Here is a 16,092-nt window from a genome sequence, read left to right as displayed (position 1 = left end):
ACCTGCTGGATTATCTGAAAATGAATGCTCATGCTCCAGCTCAGGTCATCCATCCATCCATCCATCCATCCATAAAAGTTATTTGAGTATTTACTATGTGCTAGGCACTGAGGACACACACACAAAATAAGACTGAGTCAAAGTCCCTGTCCTTAAGGAGCTCATGGAATGATGGAAATAGACACCAAGTCGTACAGTGCACTGTGATAAATGCTATGATGAAGGTGTATATGGGGTGTCATGGGATACAGAAGAGAAACAGCTAACTCCGATTGGATGGTAAGGGAAGGTTTCCACAGAAGGTTATGTTTGAACTGAATCATATTTAAAGGAGAGGCAGTATGGAGGAGAGATTAAGAACGTGGGCTCTGAAATTCACTGTCTGGGTTTAGGTCTTGACTCTGTCAACTAATGGGTATATAACCTTGGACACGTTATTTAACATCTCTGTGTCACAATTTCTTTATTCGTAAAGTGGAGATAATAATATTTAGGATTATTGTGAGGATTAAATATATGTAACATATTTAACATATGTAAAATACTTAGAACAGTACCTGGCACACAGTAAGTACTAAATAAGTGTCAGCTGTCATTGTTATTGTTATTATTATTATAATATTTAGTCAGTCATTCAAATATTTATTGAGTGCCAACTATGTGCCAGATAATGTGCTAGTACTGGTGATACAGTGATGAGCAAAACATTATGTGGTCTCTCCCCTATTGAAGCTTATAGGTTAGAGGAGGAGACAGAATATTAATAAGCAATTACAGTTAACTGTGGTAAATGCCATAATGGGGAAGTATGGGGTGCTATGGGAGTACTTGGGAGGGATAATTAACTTAGTCTGAGTTTTATATTGAAAGATGAGTATGGCAAACCCGGTAGAGGGAAGAGCCTGGCAAAGGCAGGGGACATGAGTTAGCATGATCATTGGAGAAATGGCAAGCAGGTTGGTTTTTCTGGAACACTGGGGTATGTGACTGGTGGTGGATGATCTGAGATAAGGTTGGAGATGTAGGGGGGCTTGTTTGTCTTTGCTAAGGAGTGTATACTCTGTTTTGGATCAATGGATTTTAAGCAGCAAAATAACACAATCAGATTTGTATTTTCTAGAGATTACTCTGGCAGCACTGTGGAAGATGGGTTGGAGATCAATAAGACTAGAGGTGGTAGGACCTGTTAGCAGGCTATTATTGATATTCAGGCAATAGACAGTGAAGAGTTGACCCAAGATAGTGGCTGTGATGATGTTCAAGAAGGTGAGAATTAGCAGTCTTCATGAGCAGAGAGGTCTGTCTAGAAGAGATAAAGGTGTATAAGAGAGTGTGTGGAGGAGCAAAGCTAGAAGTTATGGGATGCAGGAAGGCATACTCAGGGCTGGGTCAAATGGAGACCTGATTATATCTTAGTTGGAGGTAGCTACGCAGCTGTGGGATATTGAAGTGAGAGGCAGGCAGGTGAGGAGGCTGCTCTGAAGGGTGGTGGAGTTAATGTGGGAGTTGGTGGTTTGAGCAGTGACTTGAATACATATGTGACGGAGAAGCTTGTGGAAATTTTATTGGCCCCTGAAAACCAGGGTGGCCTAATTAGTCTTGTCAATATACGGTACTGATATCCAATCCAGAGTGATCCAGACCTTGCTGCAGGCTCTTCATAATTCATTTCCATTCAACAGGCATTTTAAAATACTATGTACCCGGCATAAATGCAAGGTAAGTGTTTCTAGTTCTTGGATTTTAAGACTTTTTCAGGTAAGAGTGTTACTTGGTGAAACTAAGAGACTCGAAAGGGAAGCTTAAGCTGATTGAGAAGTTGTTCTCTTTTAGATTTAAATGCTGTTAGTGACTTGTAGAATGTACGGAAGATGAAGAATTCAGGAGACTAGCAGTGCTTTCCTTTTGTGTCCTGTCCATTTTAGAAATTAGCAGCACAGAGTACAAGTAGTGGTGCTCTCAGTAACGGTGATAATTTAGAAATCCAAGGAAGTGCATAGTGTAAAAATAAGAAATAGGATTTCCTTGGTGCTAATAGTTAACATTACCAATAAAAATTTAGAAAACAGAGACTACATAGTACTGTAGAGATAGAATAGAAAGCACCTAATATATAGCATTTCAGTTTGAAAACATAATCTTATTCATTACTTTTAGTTTTGCTCCCTATCATGGCTATTTCAGGACCAATATTTGGAGTGGCCAGAGATGAGGCAGGGAGGTAGGTGGTGACAAGAAGGAATAAAAAGTATGAATTAGAGAATGGGCCTCTCTTTTCCTTTACAGTGATAGTGAACTTGCTCACTTAGAGTTCAATTCTATAAATGTCGATTGAGGGCTGTCTATGTATAAAACACCAAGCTAGGAACCCTAGAGAATACAAAGAAGAATACAAACAGTGCCCGTCCTCCAGGAGCTCACTGTCTCATGCTGTCCTTTCACATTTTGTAGTTTAGGGTCAAGTCGTGCCTCAGTTGCTTCACTGCAAAGTGATGCGTCATTTGGAGTTAAAATATCCAGCAGCAACTTAAGGGAACCAAGTGATTCATGGACTATTGATGGCAGTTTCACAGGAAAAGGGGTTGTTGTTATTGGTGGTGGGGGGGTGTAGATCTATTTAGTAGGCTCTTCACATTTGCTTGGTAGAGAAGAAAGGTATTTCAGTTTATATAAAGCTGCAAGCCTACTTCAATGGGCATCTTGTTCTGTCCTGCCCGTAAAGTACAATGGATAAAGTGTTACTTGGAATGAAGGAGGTAGACATATAGGAAATTTCATAAGGCAGAAAAGAAAATGTTCCTCAAGGGAGACACTACAGGGTACGTTGAAAGGTTGACTTCTGTTTAAATTTTGATGAGGACTCTGGGATTTTCAGCCAGACTACCTCAATTTGCCACTCTGTCTATCTCTATTAATATCTAAGTTATTACCTAGAATCCCTTAGGTGCCCACAGCAAAGTGGAATTAAACAACAAAAAAGTTTTGTCCAGCAGACTGACGCTTAAGCATTGGGAAAATTAAAGCCTGAGGGATGCTTGGGAATACGGTCAGGGACTGGGCCCGTTCGAGCCATGTTGTCAAATGAGTCGTCATGATTCTTTCAGACACCAGGAATAAAATTGGGGAGAATAGGGTATATCTTCTCACATGGTGGATACATATATAGGTGATAAAATGAGTGTGGGTCTGCCTGAATTTATCATGATTGAGGTAAATAGATATATTTTCTCTAACTTAGAAAAACACAAAAAGCCTAAAGCTCTTAGAAAAATAAAAAGCTCCTGGTTGCAGTGTTAGCATGCATACTAGTTTTCTATGCTACATAATAAATTACCACAAACTTAGGTGCCTAAAACAACGCACTTTTACTATCTCACAATTTGTGTAGGTCTGAAGCCTGGCCGTCATTTAGCTGAGGTCTCTGCTAAATGTCTCTGGGGTCTCTCTCAGTCGAGGTATTGGCCAGGGCAGCTCAGCTAGGGATGATCTACTTCCAAGGTCCCTTCGGTTGCTGGCAGATTCGTTTCCTTGTGCCTGTAGAATTCATGGCAGCGTCTCTGCTGCTTCAAATCTCTGAGCTCTAGACCTTCTTTTAAACGGCTTACCTTGTTAGGTCAGGCCCACCCAGGATAATCTCCCTTTTTATGAACTTAAAGATAACTGATTAGGGACTTTAATTCCATCTGCAAAACCCCTTCATCTTTTTTGTATAATGTAACCCAATGACAAGAATGAGGTCTCATCCTCTTTGTCAGTTTCTCTTGGTTGGAAGCAAATCACAGATTCTGCCTGCACTTGAGGGGTGGGCATTACACAAGGGTGTGACTTATTGGGGGTCCCCTTGGCGTATGTCTGCCACAGAATGCTATAGTTTAAGAAACTTGCACAAACAGTTTTATTGATAGAAAAGTATTTTAGGTTTTCTTGGTTTTACCTTCATATTTGGTGGTGGTAGAGATGAACTTTATACAGAATAAATGCACATTGGGGAGGGGCAGTTTAGGCAGTAAGAACTTCTTTACCTCCAAGTCACTTCCACAAATTACTGAACCAGTTCGCAGCTGTGAAGTGCCAGGGTTCTGCAGGGGAAGAAGTGAACAGGGCTGCTTCTTTTAGTTTTAGGTTTTTCCTCTTGGGAAGGGAAAGGTCATGGATAATTTTCCTTTTTCTCTTCTTGGCATCTGAGATTTGGCACAATAACCTGAAAAATAGTTAACATCTGATGTGAATAGCAATAGGAAAAAAGCAAGAAAGCTCTTTACGACCAATCCTGTCTCTAGACAAATTATCTTAATTTTTTCCCTTTGATTGTTCTTCCCATTTTGAGATGGAGGTTGGTCAGGGAGGTGGAGAGAAAATGGTGAGAGTTCTTTATTTATGCCCTTGGCTGGAATATGAAGAGAAGAGAGACAGTAAGAAATAGGCCACCAGATATGCTAAGCATTAGACACGAAAACACAGAGCCCCAGTCAGTTTGCATGGCTTTCTTGTCAGTGTAACCCAGGGCTTCTGTCTGCTTGATGGAGTGCTTGGCACACAGTAGGCACTCTAAGTAGCTGTATAATGAAGGAGAGAAATGAATCTTCCTAGATGGGAGGAGAAGGAATGTGAGGAAGCAGAGATTTGAATGCAAGAAAAATGAGAATTTACAGAAACCTGGGCCTGGATTGGTAAGAGAGGTTACAAAATAGCAAGTGACTAGGGCCTAGAAGGAGGAACCAGAGCAACTGTTGCTTGGAAAGCCCATCATCAGTAGAAAGCCAGCTGGATGGTGAACTTCAACTCTTTGTGGTTGGTGACTCAATTTTATTATTTGGTGAGTCAACACAGTTTCTAAAAACTATAATGGTCTTCACTGGCCTGTGGTGAGCTCCACTTTAACCAGTTAATCCTAATCTGACAGGCCAAGGACTTGTGAGATGTGGTGGCCATTGCCTTTATAATCCTGTCCTTGCCTTTAGTCTAAGAAACAGTCTTCACAGGGGCTGCTCTACTTTGTATGTATTTACAAGGGAGTAAATCCTCATTCTTTTAAATGAGTTGTTTCCGAGTTAGTTTGACCATTAGTGACTTCTCTGTAGTGGATCTTGTTTCCCCTGCCTTGCCTGGCAGTTCACTTCACTTAGTAACCATTATTGTGTTGGAGTTTATTCTTCTTTTATCAAGTGGGAGAGGAAAAAAGCTAGAAACTGAAACAGCTTGAGGACTATCACAGAAGGAAGTTCTCCAAGGTCTTTGTGGAAGTTGAGAGATTTCCTTGTGAGACCAGTTCTTCGAAATAAGGCTCAGGTTTGATGCCTGGTTATCTTCAGATGCTTTAGGCCCTAGAGGTTGCTCATTGTCTGGCTACAGTAGGATGGTTTTGCCATGGTTTGCCCAAATGTCTCCCCCTTCCCTTGTTGTCTTTCTATTGCTGGGCAGCAAAATTTTTTGAAGCTCTGGTGAAGGTAGGTTTCTTCACCAGCCTTGTTGCCTGGATTGAGACTAAGTGTAAATATCTAATTAATAGCAGTCACCAGGAATAGATTGTACAGTAGTCGAAGGTTAAAAAATGGTTCTGTCCTAGGTTTTCTGTAGGTTGACCTCATCACTAATAATGAGTAATGTTGGTGGCAGGAGGACAGAGCTCCAGTAAGATATGTCAGTGCAAGAAGCCTGGAAAGACCTTGGCAAGAGTGTAGTGGGGACAGATTGGAGTGTCTGCCTGCTCAGAAGTGAGCCATACGGAGCACATCACACCTGTCCGACACAATCTGTACTAGCTGCCCACTGTTTCCAAAACAGTGGTTTTTCTGCTTTAGGTGAATTATACATTTAATATGTCGATGTCTGGCTATTAGTGGTATAAAAACACTAGTGAGCATTTGGTCCTGGGCTTAATTGACCTCTTAGGCATGGGAGTAGCAAGCTTAGTCAGTTGTGCTTTTGAGAGGAGCAAACATGCACCCTTTCACTGATGCCTGGAGGGTTTTGGACATTTCCCCCAAGACTCTGAGCAGTCCTTTATGGTTTGAGCTTTTACTAATCTCCAATCGTGCATTGAGACTTTTCATGCTTTTGCTTAGCTCTTGCTGAGTAGAAAGAACTTAGCACAGTGTCTGCCACATAGTAGGCACTTGGACAGTATTTTTATAATTATTCTTTACAGGTTGGTATAATAACTTTAGGATGCTCCATTTCCAGTTCTTACCACTCTTTCCCTTTGAACTTACATTGATCTGGTGGGCACAAATTATAAATCAGTTCGTATTCTTCAGCATTATACCAAGAATATTTATTTTAAAGTGATCGTTTATCTGTTTAGTCTCTTTTCTCACTCTTGTTTCTTCAACTTTGTTCATGTTGTTTGGTTTTCCTATGCATAATTTTGCCATTTTCAAGATATCTTTCTTAAGTTTCCAAGTGTGATGTTGGCAGCGGTGGTGGGGTGAGTGGGTGAGAGGTAGGAAGGTGGTAGGGAGGTGGTTCCTAAGGAATATGCTATGAATTTCTGAAATAGGGTCTTGGATAACTTTTCATCTCCCTAATTGAGTTCGAAAACCTTAAGTCTGGTGAATAACTCTGTGAAAATAATTAATTGGGCAAGCCTAAATGTCTTCTTTGTAGAGGTTAATTTATATACCTCCCACTCCTTCTTTATGTGTCCCTTTCCACTCACCTGGTTAACTGTTGATAGAACCCAGAACCACTAGTAGTATTAATCTTGGTAGCACTATGGGGAGGAGGTGGGGGGATTGATAACAAGGATGATACCATCAGTGAGGCGAAGTTTCAGATCGTGGATGATTATCTCTAACCTGTGCTCACATTTGATCAGATAATCACAAGTTAGTTTGGGGCACTATGTAAATCTATTAGATTATGATTATGTTAACAGTGACTGTTCGAGAGTATAATAAGAATTTCTATTTTATGTTTTTTATTAAACTCTCCTGAATTTTAATCTCCATGTATTTTTGTCTGTCCTCTTTTAGGATTATAACTGGTAACTTATTATTCCTGTAAATGCTTCAGTTAAAAGTAAGGAGGGATTGGTACAGATTAAGGATAGAAATGGTGCTGCTTTTATTATTTCTATTCACTTGTCTGAGATTTGGCCAATCTTTATAGCTTTGAATTCAGTTTATCACAGAGGCTTGGAATAGCCACAAGTGAGTATGATACATGACAGGATTGGGCTTTAATTTCATTTTAATTAATTGATTGATTAATTCCATGGAGCCTTGTTGTTATTTCAGCACACTCTAATAGCTGGATGGTGGTACTGGATCCGATGAAGCCTGGTGGACCTTATAAAATGATGGCACAGCAGACTTTTGGGACAATGAACTTCACCCTGAGAGTTCATGATGTCTTATTTGGAGATGTCTGGCTTTGCAGTGGGCAAAGTAACATGCAGATGACGGTTTCCCAGGTAATTTGGAGAGTGTCAGCCAATACGTAATGATGATGATGATAAAGAGGAAAAAGGGGGCCAGCCTGGTGGCGCAGTGGTTAAGTGTGCACGTTCTGCTTCGGCAGCCTGGGGTTCACCGGTGCGGATCCTGGGTGTGGACATGGCACTGCTTGGCAAGCCGTGCTGTGGTAGGCGTCCCACATATAAAGTAGAGAAAGATGGGCATGGATGTTAGCTCAGGGCCAGTCTTCCTTGGCAAAAAGAGGAGGATTGGCAGCAGATGTTATCTCAGGGCTAATCTTCCTCAAAAAAAAAAAAAAAAACAAACAGGAAGAAGAAGCCGGGTAAAGAGGAGAAGGAGGTAGAAATCTTCTTTTTTACCATGTGCCAAGATCTCTTCTAAGTACTTTGCATGTATTAATTTGATTTAACAGCTTTATGAGGTAAGAACTGTTACTCACATCTCACAGATGAGGAAACTGGCCCATGACGTTAGATTACCCACCTAAGGTTATGCAGTTAATAGTGGAGCTAATGTGACTCCAGAGCCTGCTTTCCCGATCACGGCTAGTGTACTTAAGTGTGCCAGGCACTGTTTTCTCACTTTTTTTCTTACTTTTGTTTTAATGCTGAGCAGCTAATATACTATGTGTCTTTTGTTGTCATGGAGATTAAAAAATTGAGACTGAGTGTTAGTCATCCAACTAGTATGACTTCTAGCAAATCACTTGGTATTCCTGAGACTTTGTTATTAAAACATGCTTTAAAAAAATTATGGTTAAAATGAATATAACAAAATATTTATCATTTTATCCATTGGTAAGTGTGCAGTTCAGTGGCATTAAATATATTTGCAATGCCCTGTGTACTCATCACCACTAACTATACTCAGAAGTTTTTCATCATCCCCAACATAAATTGTACGCATTAGACAGTAACTCCCCCTTTTCCCCTTCTTCCAGCCTCTGGTAACCCCTGTTCTGCTTTCTATTGTAGCATATATCAAAATTGTATTCCTTTTAATGGCTGAATTGTATTCTATTGCATATACCACATTTTGTTTATCCATTTATCTGTTGGTGGACACCTGGGTTGTTTCTAACTTTTAGCTATTATGAATAATGCTTCTATGGACATTGGTGTACAGATAACTGTTCTAGTCCTTGCTTTCAATTCTTTTGGGTATATACCTATGAGTAGACTTTCTGGGTCATCTGTGAATTCTATTTTTAACTTTTGAGTAACCACCAAACCATTTTCCACAGTGGCTGTACCAATTTATATTTCTCCCAGTAATGTGCAAAGGTTCCAGTTTCTCTACATACTCACTAACGTGTGTTACTTATTTTTTTCTTTTTGTTAAAGCCATCCTAGTAGGTGTGAAGTGGTATCTCATTGTGGTCTTGATTTGCATTTCCCTAATGACTAATGATGTTAGGTATTATTTTGTGTGCTTATTGGCCATTTGTATATCTTCTTTGGGGAAATGTCTGTCCAAGTTCTTTGCCCATTTTTGAATTGAATTGTTTGTTGTTGAATTGTAGGAATTCTTTATATATTCTAGATATTAATTGCTTGTCAGATATATGATTTGCAAATATTTTCTCCTATTCTCTAGGCTGTTTTTTCACTTTCTTGATAGTATACTTTGATACACAAAAGTTCTTAATTTTGATGAAGTACAGTTTATCTATTTTTTCTTTTATCTGTGCTTTTGGTTTCATAGTCATGAAATTGCTGCCAAATCAGTGTCATAAAGATTTTCCCCAATGTTCTCTTCTAAGAATTTTATAGTTTTAGCTCTTAAGTTTAGGCCTTTGATTCTTTTTGAAGTGTATAGTGTATTCTTTATGCATTGTGAGGTGAGGGTCTAAACTTCATTCTGTTCCAAGTAGATATCCAGTTTATCCAGCACCATTTGTTGAAAAGACTGTCTTTTCCCCACTGAATGATCTTGATGTTCTTGTCAAAAATCCATTGACCATATTTATGAGGGCTCATTTCTGGGCTTTCTGTTCTATTCCATTGGTCTATATGTCTCTCCTTATGCCAGTATTGTTTTAATTATTGTAGCTTTGTAGTAAGTTTCAAAGTTGGGAAGTGTGTCTTCCAACTTTATTCTTCATTTTCTAGATTGTGTTGACTATTCAGGGTCCCTTACAATTCCATATGAATATGAAGAATTGCTTTTCCATTTCTGCAAAAAAAGGTGTTGAACTTTTGATAGATATTACATTAAATCTGTAGATTGCTTTGGGTGTGTTGACATTTTAACAATCTTAAGTCTTCTTATTCATGAGCATGGGATGTCTTTCCATTAATTTAGGTCTTTAATCTTTTTCAGCAATGTTTTATAGTTTTCAATGTACAAGTCTTTTATCTCCTTGACTAGATTTATTCCTAAGTATTTAATTCTTTTAGATGCTATTGTAAATGGAATTTCTTTCTTAATTTTCTCTTAGGATTGTTGATTGCTGATGTATAGAAACATATGATTTTTCATATTGATCTTGCCCCCTGGAACATTGCTGAATTAGCTTTAGTAGCTTTCTTGTAGATTCTTTGGGATTTTCTATGTATAGGAGCGTACCATCTGCAGACCGAGATAGTTTTACCTCTTTCTTTCCAATTTGGATGCCTTTTATTATTTTTTTTCTTGTCTAATAGTTCTGGCTAGAACTTTCAGTACAGTGTTGAATAGCAGTAGTGAAAAGTAGACATCCTTGTCTTGCTCCTGGTCTTAGGGGGAAAGCTTTCAGTCTTTCACCACTGAATTTGATGTTACCTGTGGGGTTTCCGTAAATACCTTTCATCATGTTGAGGAATTTTCCCTCTATTCCTAGTTGCTTGAGAGTTTTTATCCCGGAAAAGTATTGAGTTTTGTTAAATGTCTGAGGCTTAGTTTTTATGACTATACTATACCTGTCATTATATCTGACCCAACTAATTTACAGGGCCATTATGAAGATTAAATTATTTTGTTTGTCTCTAAAGGCCCTTATAAATTGAAAACTGCTGTCTAAATATAAGATGTCATTATTTTTTCAACTTTTTATCATAAAAAATTTCAAACACACACAAAAGGTAAGAGACTTATAAACACCTATACACTCATCACCTAGATTGACACGTTAACATTTTGCCATATTTAGCTTATCTTTTTTTTCTGTGTGTGTGAACCATTTCAAGGTAAGCTTCAGACATCTTGATACTTCAGTTAGCTGTCTTATATTATATTGATATATATTAATATGTATATCAAATTGACGTGTATATATATATTTCTTTTTTCTTTTCATGGGAAGAAGAAATAATAATAGACCAGTGATTAATTTTTTGGCTCAACTTTTTCATAGCCTGGAATTTCTTTTGTTAGTGTCACTTTTCTTCTCTATTTCAGTCATGACCTTTGAAGATTAATTATTCTTTTTTTTTATTAAAAAAATTTTTTTTAGGGTAGGTGGGGAGAGTAGGACCTGTCGGGGAGGAAGTGACTTTTTTTTTTAAAGATTGGCACCTGAGCTAACATCTGTTGCCAGTCTTTTTCTTCTTCTTCTTCATCTCCTTAAAGACCCCCAGTACCTAGTTGTATATTCTAGCTGTAGGTCCTTCTGGTTGTGCTATATGGGATGCCGCCTCAGCATGGCCTGACAAGTGGGGCTGTGTCTGTGCCCACGATCCGGACCAGCGAAACCCCAGGCCGCCAAAACAGAGCGCGTGAACTTAACCAGTTGGCCATGGGGCTGGCCCCAAAGATTAATTATTCTTAAATTTGAGACCTAGCATTTTTTTCTCCTTTGTTATAACTATACAGAGGCTTCACTGGGCTCTACTTACTCTGCTAGAGTGTCGGGAGGAAGAGCACTATGTAGGCTCCCAAGTAGGGATGGGGCACATGCCATACATGGAGAATCAAGAGGGACAGAACAAGGAAATGCTGACTTGCTGACATGTTGGTCTGCGATGAAACTCACCTTGAGGTGTTCCTGTCTCCCGTGTTAGAGCATAGGGCCCATTTGATAGACTATGAGTGAGTCTTTTATGTAAAGCTGGATAAAAAGGACATTGAAAAGGTTATCAAGGGAAGCCAGTCTCTTGATAGTTTGATTGGTATTCTAGCAAGGCAGCAGTGGTAGAACAAACGCCTTGGAGCTATATGTCTTTAGCATTCATTTATTTTTGGGATCAACTCTACTTTCTAATTAAACACAAAAACAATCTAGAATAAAGAGCATGGATTTCTGGGTACAGCATGATAGGAGTTAGTGCTCTGGGCCTCAGAATTGTCATTTTATTTGTTTAGTGGAAGCTATCTGACTTAAAGGTATGAGTGACCATTGTCGTTTCATTTAAATTAAGGTCAAGGCAAGACAGTGTAATAGCAAGTTCAGAGACATTTTTAAACTATATAGGCTTAAAATATTGCTGAAATATTAATAGATATTTTTTACTCAGTATCAGAACTCCAGAGAAATTAAAATGAGTTAAGTTCTTTGGCACGTTTGAAATTGGGATTGGTTTTCTCTGCTTATCCGAATCATGTGATTTTTCCATAATGAACATGAAGTAACTATAGTTTTTAAAAGAAAGTTACTAAAACAAGAAATTGATATTGATTTCACCTCTTAAATATTTATCAAAGGCTCAGTTTACAATAAAGAGGCAGATTATGTAAATAAGAATTTTAGGAATAAATTCTTGAATTTGAATTATTGATTAGCACTAATATGTTCTGTATACTTTGATTTGTTTCCTTTCATAGGTTGAGAACTTTGAAAGATGATTGTCTTCTCTAGCTCTTTCTCTAAAACTCAGTTTCTTCTCAAGTTATTTTTCTATCTACTTCTCTCTATCTATCTACTATTTATCTATCTACTTCTTCATCTTCGAGAAATATTTAAATTTGAGATTTAAAAGTCTCTCCAACTAGAGCATGGTCTCAGTTTATTTCTTTTTTTAAAAGATTTATAAAACAGCCCTTTAATATGCTTTATGATTTCTTGTTTTGCTTCTGTGGCTTCTACCCCTTATAGTTTCTTCTTTTTCTCACTGTTTACTAAATAATGCTACTAAAAATATCTCCTGGACATATCCATTTCATTTCATCATTAGTTTTCTAATTCAAAGTTTAAATTCTCTTATTTATGTCTTCCTAACCAATATTTTGTTTTTTCTTGCTTCCTGTCCTACTTAAATATACAGAATCCTTTTAAATTTAAATGTTTATTAAACTGAGCTTTTCTGGGCTTTTTTTTAGCGTAAGTGAAGGGAGGCAAAAATGAAGTTTTATCTCTTGATAGAAGCGTGGTTCTGTATAGAAGTGGGGTTGCTGTTAAGTCCTTTCCTTAATGTTTTGATTGCAGTTCCGTGTTTGCACAGAAAGGCGTGGACCAGATCTGTTTGTATCCATACAGTCAGGTTCTCAGTTGCAGTCTGTCAGGGGATTCCATCCCATCTTCTGTCAAGCTAAATCAGATTTTGATTGTTAAGAGTGAACACATTCTTTCTGCCTAGAATTTACTCTTAAGCATTTAAGCATCTTACTTCTTAAGCTAAGGCTACAAACTCTGAGATAGAGAAATAGAAAAAAGAGTCCATTTGAAACATCCCATTTGTTGATTTTTTGTTTTTTTGTTTTAATTCATGCACTTGCTTTGCAACACAGCATTTTAGGTGCTGACAGTATCAAAAGCCGAGCTTTCTAGTCTCCTAACACTCTGTAGAACTTTATTTCATGATCAAAAGGATGTTCTACACAACTCCCAGCACACATGTGCAGGCATATGTGTGCACACACACACGCACACACACAGGCAAACACAGTGTTTGTCTCTTTCTTTCTCCTTCCCTACCCCCCATGTGATTTTTCTGAGGAGGTAAGATTTCCACTATAACCTACCACTCTTCACATTTAAATGAAATGGCAGATTGCGTGCCCATCTTGTTGTCAGGGTAAAGTGGAATTTTAAAATCAAGTGTTATTTATAACATGGAGTGAGATGTTTATAAATGGAGAAAAGTCTAAATGTTCATCTGTTGCCTCCTAAGTCAGGGTAGGTCTTTTTTTCTTTTTCCTGAGGAAGATTCACCCTGAGCTAACATCCGCTACCAGATTTCCTCTTTTTTGTATGTGAGCCACCACCACAGCATGGCCACTGAGAGACGAGTGGTGTAGGTCCACACCTGGGAACTGAACCCAGGCCACCGAAGTAGAGTGGGCCAAACTTAACCACTAGACCACTGGGGCTGGCCCCAGGGCTTGGTCTTATTGGATATTTCTAGTTAGGCTCAGAAGAAGATGGCCAATGTTAGACAGTACACCCATTTTTCACTGTTTTAGCAATCCCCCCATTCCTGCTTTACACGTAGAAAAATTAAAATCCAGAAGAGAAGGGCTGGTATCACATTACAATAAAAGAATCACAGGATGGGGCCAGCCTGCTGGCGCAGCGGTTAAGTGCACACTATCTGCTTGGGTGGCCTAGGGTTCGCCAGTTTGGATCCCAGGTGCGGACATGGCACCGCATGGCAAGTTATGCTGTGGCAGGCGTCCCACATGTAAAGGGGAGGAGGATGGGCACGGATGTTAGCTCAGGGCCAGTCTTCCTTGGAAAAAAGAGGAGGGTTGGCAGATGTTACCTCATGGCTAATCTTCCTCAAAAAAAAAAAAAAAGAATCACAGGAGTTATGTTGGCTGGCTTATTTATAGTTGCTACCCTCAACTTTAGAACTGCTGTATTGCATGTAGTAGAAGGTAAAATGACTTCTAGGGTCCAAATTCTTTTAAGTAAAGTTTCCCTGTGTCCTTTAGCATGTGTGCGTGCCATGCATGTGCATGCACGCACACACACACATACATACGCTTACACCTATGCCTTGCTCCCCCATGCAGACCCCAAGCCAGGATTCTCTGAGGAAATAGATTCTTGATGTTTCTTCATTAATTCAAGAATGTGGTATAAAGGTTACAAAATGAACACCGGCGAGCAGCTGCTTTGATGGTGAACCGCCGGTCCCTGGAGAGGCAGCGGTGGTCTCTCTCAGCCGCAGCAGTCTTAATGACTTCAAATACTTTGGTATTCATTTACATCCTCATTTAAATACTCGGTAGCAAAATAATTACACTGAGGTGTTTGATGAGATGAAATTTGATCTCAGCAGATGGAGTAAGGCTTCCCCTTTCATCAGCAGGGAAACCAAGTGTCATTTAAATGAAAATCTTCCTGAAATCTCTTTATTCCTAAATTTGCTGCCAATATCCCTGAGGAAATGCTTCCATCAAAAAAGGCTTGGTGATATTGGGACAGGCTACCAATTTCAGAATTAATTGTCATCAGGTATAGCAAGAATTTTCCCCCACCACCATTTTTGTTAACGCTTTCTGTGGCTTTCAAGTTTTGGCTTGAAATAATACACAAATGTGAGTTTGAACATGGAAGTTCTCCAGCCAATGTTTTGGCTCCAGTTCTTTGTGCTGGTAACAATATAGGAGAATGCCAACCAGCCCAACTCTGTTGGCCTTGAATACTCTGCAGTGTTAGAAGTGGGTCTGAAAGACAAGTAGCATGTTCCCTCATACTGCCTCCCAAGCTGGCATCTCATTGCGACGAGGCACTTGAGTCCCAAGTCAGCACGGAAGCTGGTGTGGGTGGAAAGAATGAAAGCAGTTTTATCCACTGTTTCCATGGAAGCAACATACGATCCTTAGCGCTTAGTGCAGAACTGAATTTCAAGGGAGGTGACTTTTTACAGGTACTTGCTGCTGAAAAATAATTTCCCTGCCAGAGTATACTGTGAGTGCATTAGCCTGTTCTTACTCTTTAATGTTTATTTTACATTAAACTTGCCAGGCAAGATCCTGAACTAACAGGTCTGGATTTCCCATGGAATTTTCCTGAGGCCATGTGTAATCTTTGTCCCGATAGTGGGAAGACCAGTAACCCTGACTGGCTAGAGCTTCTGCTACCCAGGGAGCATTTCAGGCTGTGGCTCCCATTGTGACCAAAAGAGCCATGTCATTTGCATCTGGCTATCTTACTGGCCACAGCAGGCTCAGTGGCAAGTCAAAAGGCGATTCAAGGGGCTGCATATTTCAGTGAAATGCTCTGTGGGGGCACTCTGGCTGCTCCATCATTTCTCTTACACTGTGGGCTGGAGGGCCAGCTGTATTCTCTGTGGTGAGTGGGAGGGAAAGCAAACCAGCTGCACACTCTGTGGCTAGCGGCCAATGGAAAGTATCCCAGCCTCCTGTGCATCTCACTGTGGCCGTCCTGTCTCAGCTGGAGCTCTTTTCCCTGAGGCCCATGATAACTGGGTTTCCTGATGCTCCTGTTAGCCCTTTGTTTTGGGAAAACTGGACTAGTCCAGGGAGATAGAGAGAAGACAAGAAAAAACAAACACAAATAAGAAAGCAAAATATGTTTATGATACATTCTTTTTAAAATAAAGGAAAACCATAACTAAAAAATCAAGATTGAAGGAAATAGCACTTATGTGTAAGCTCAGAGAGGAATGATGTTTCATAGGACTAACAAAGAAACTACTCAGTGTAGCACACACATTTTTGTCCAGCAAAACTGTAAGCCATTCCTGTCGTACTCTTGGCAACTGATGAGGTTTCATGAAATGATTTTGGAAAAAGGGATGTGTCTTTGGATGGCCCCTTTTCTTTGTCTGGTTTCCTGGGACTGTCCTCA

General features: G+C 39.3%; 1 protein-coding gene across 1 annotated transcript in view; it reads left to right on the top strand.

Moving 5' to 3' along the window:
* Positions 1–16,092, top strand: part of SIAE (sialic acid acetylesterase) — a 37,072-nt gene that overhangs the window by 4,386 nt on the left and 16,594 nt on the right. Inside the window, exon 3 of the mRNA XM_014741201.3 lies at positions 7,239–7,414. Within this exon, the coding sequence (XP_014596687.1) occupies positions 7,239–7,414 (176 nt within the window). The remainder of the gene's footprint in view (positions 1–7,238; positions 7,415–16,092) is intronic.

Source organism: Equus caballus, chromosome 7 (genome assembly GCF_041296265.1).
Source record: "Equus caballus isolate H_3958 breed thoroughbred chromosome 7, TB-T2T, whole genome shotgun sequence".
Classification (NCBI taxonomy): Eukaryota; Metazoa; Chordata; class Mammalia; order Perissodactyla; family Equidae; genus Equus; species Equus caballus.
Note: the sequence above shows the minus strand (reverse complement) of the source record. Positions and strands in the feature narration are given on the sequence as shown.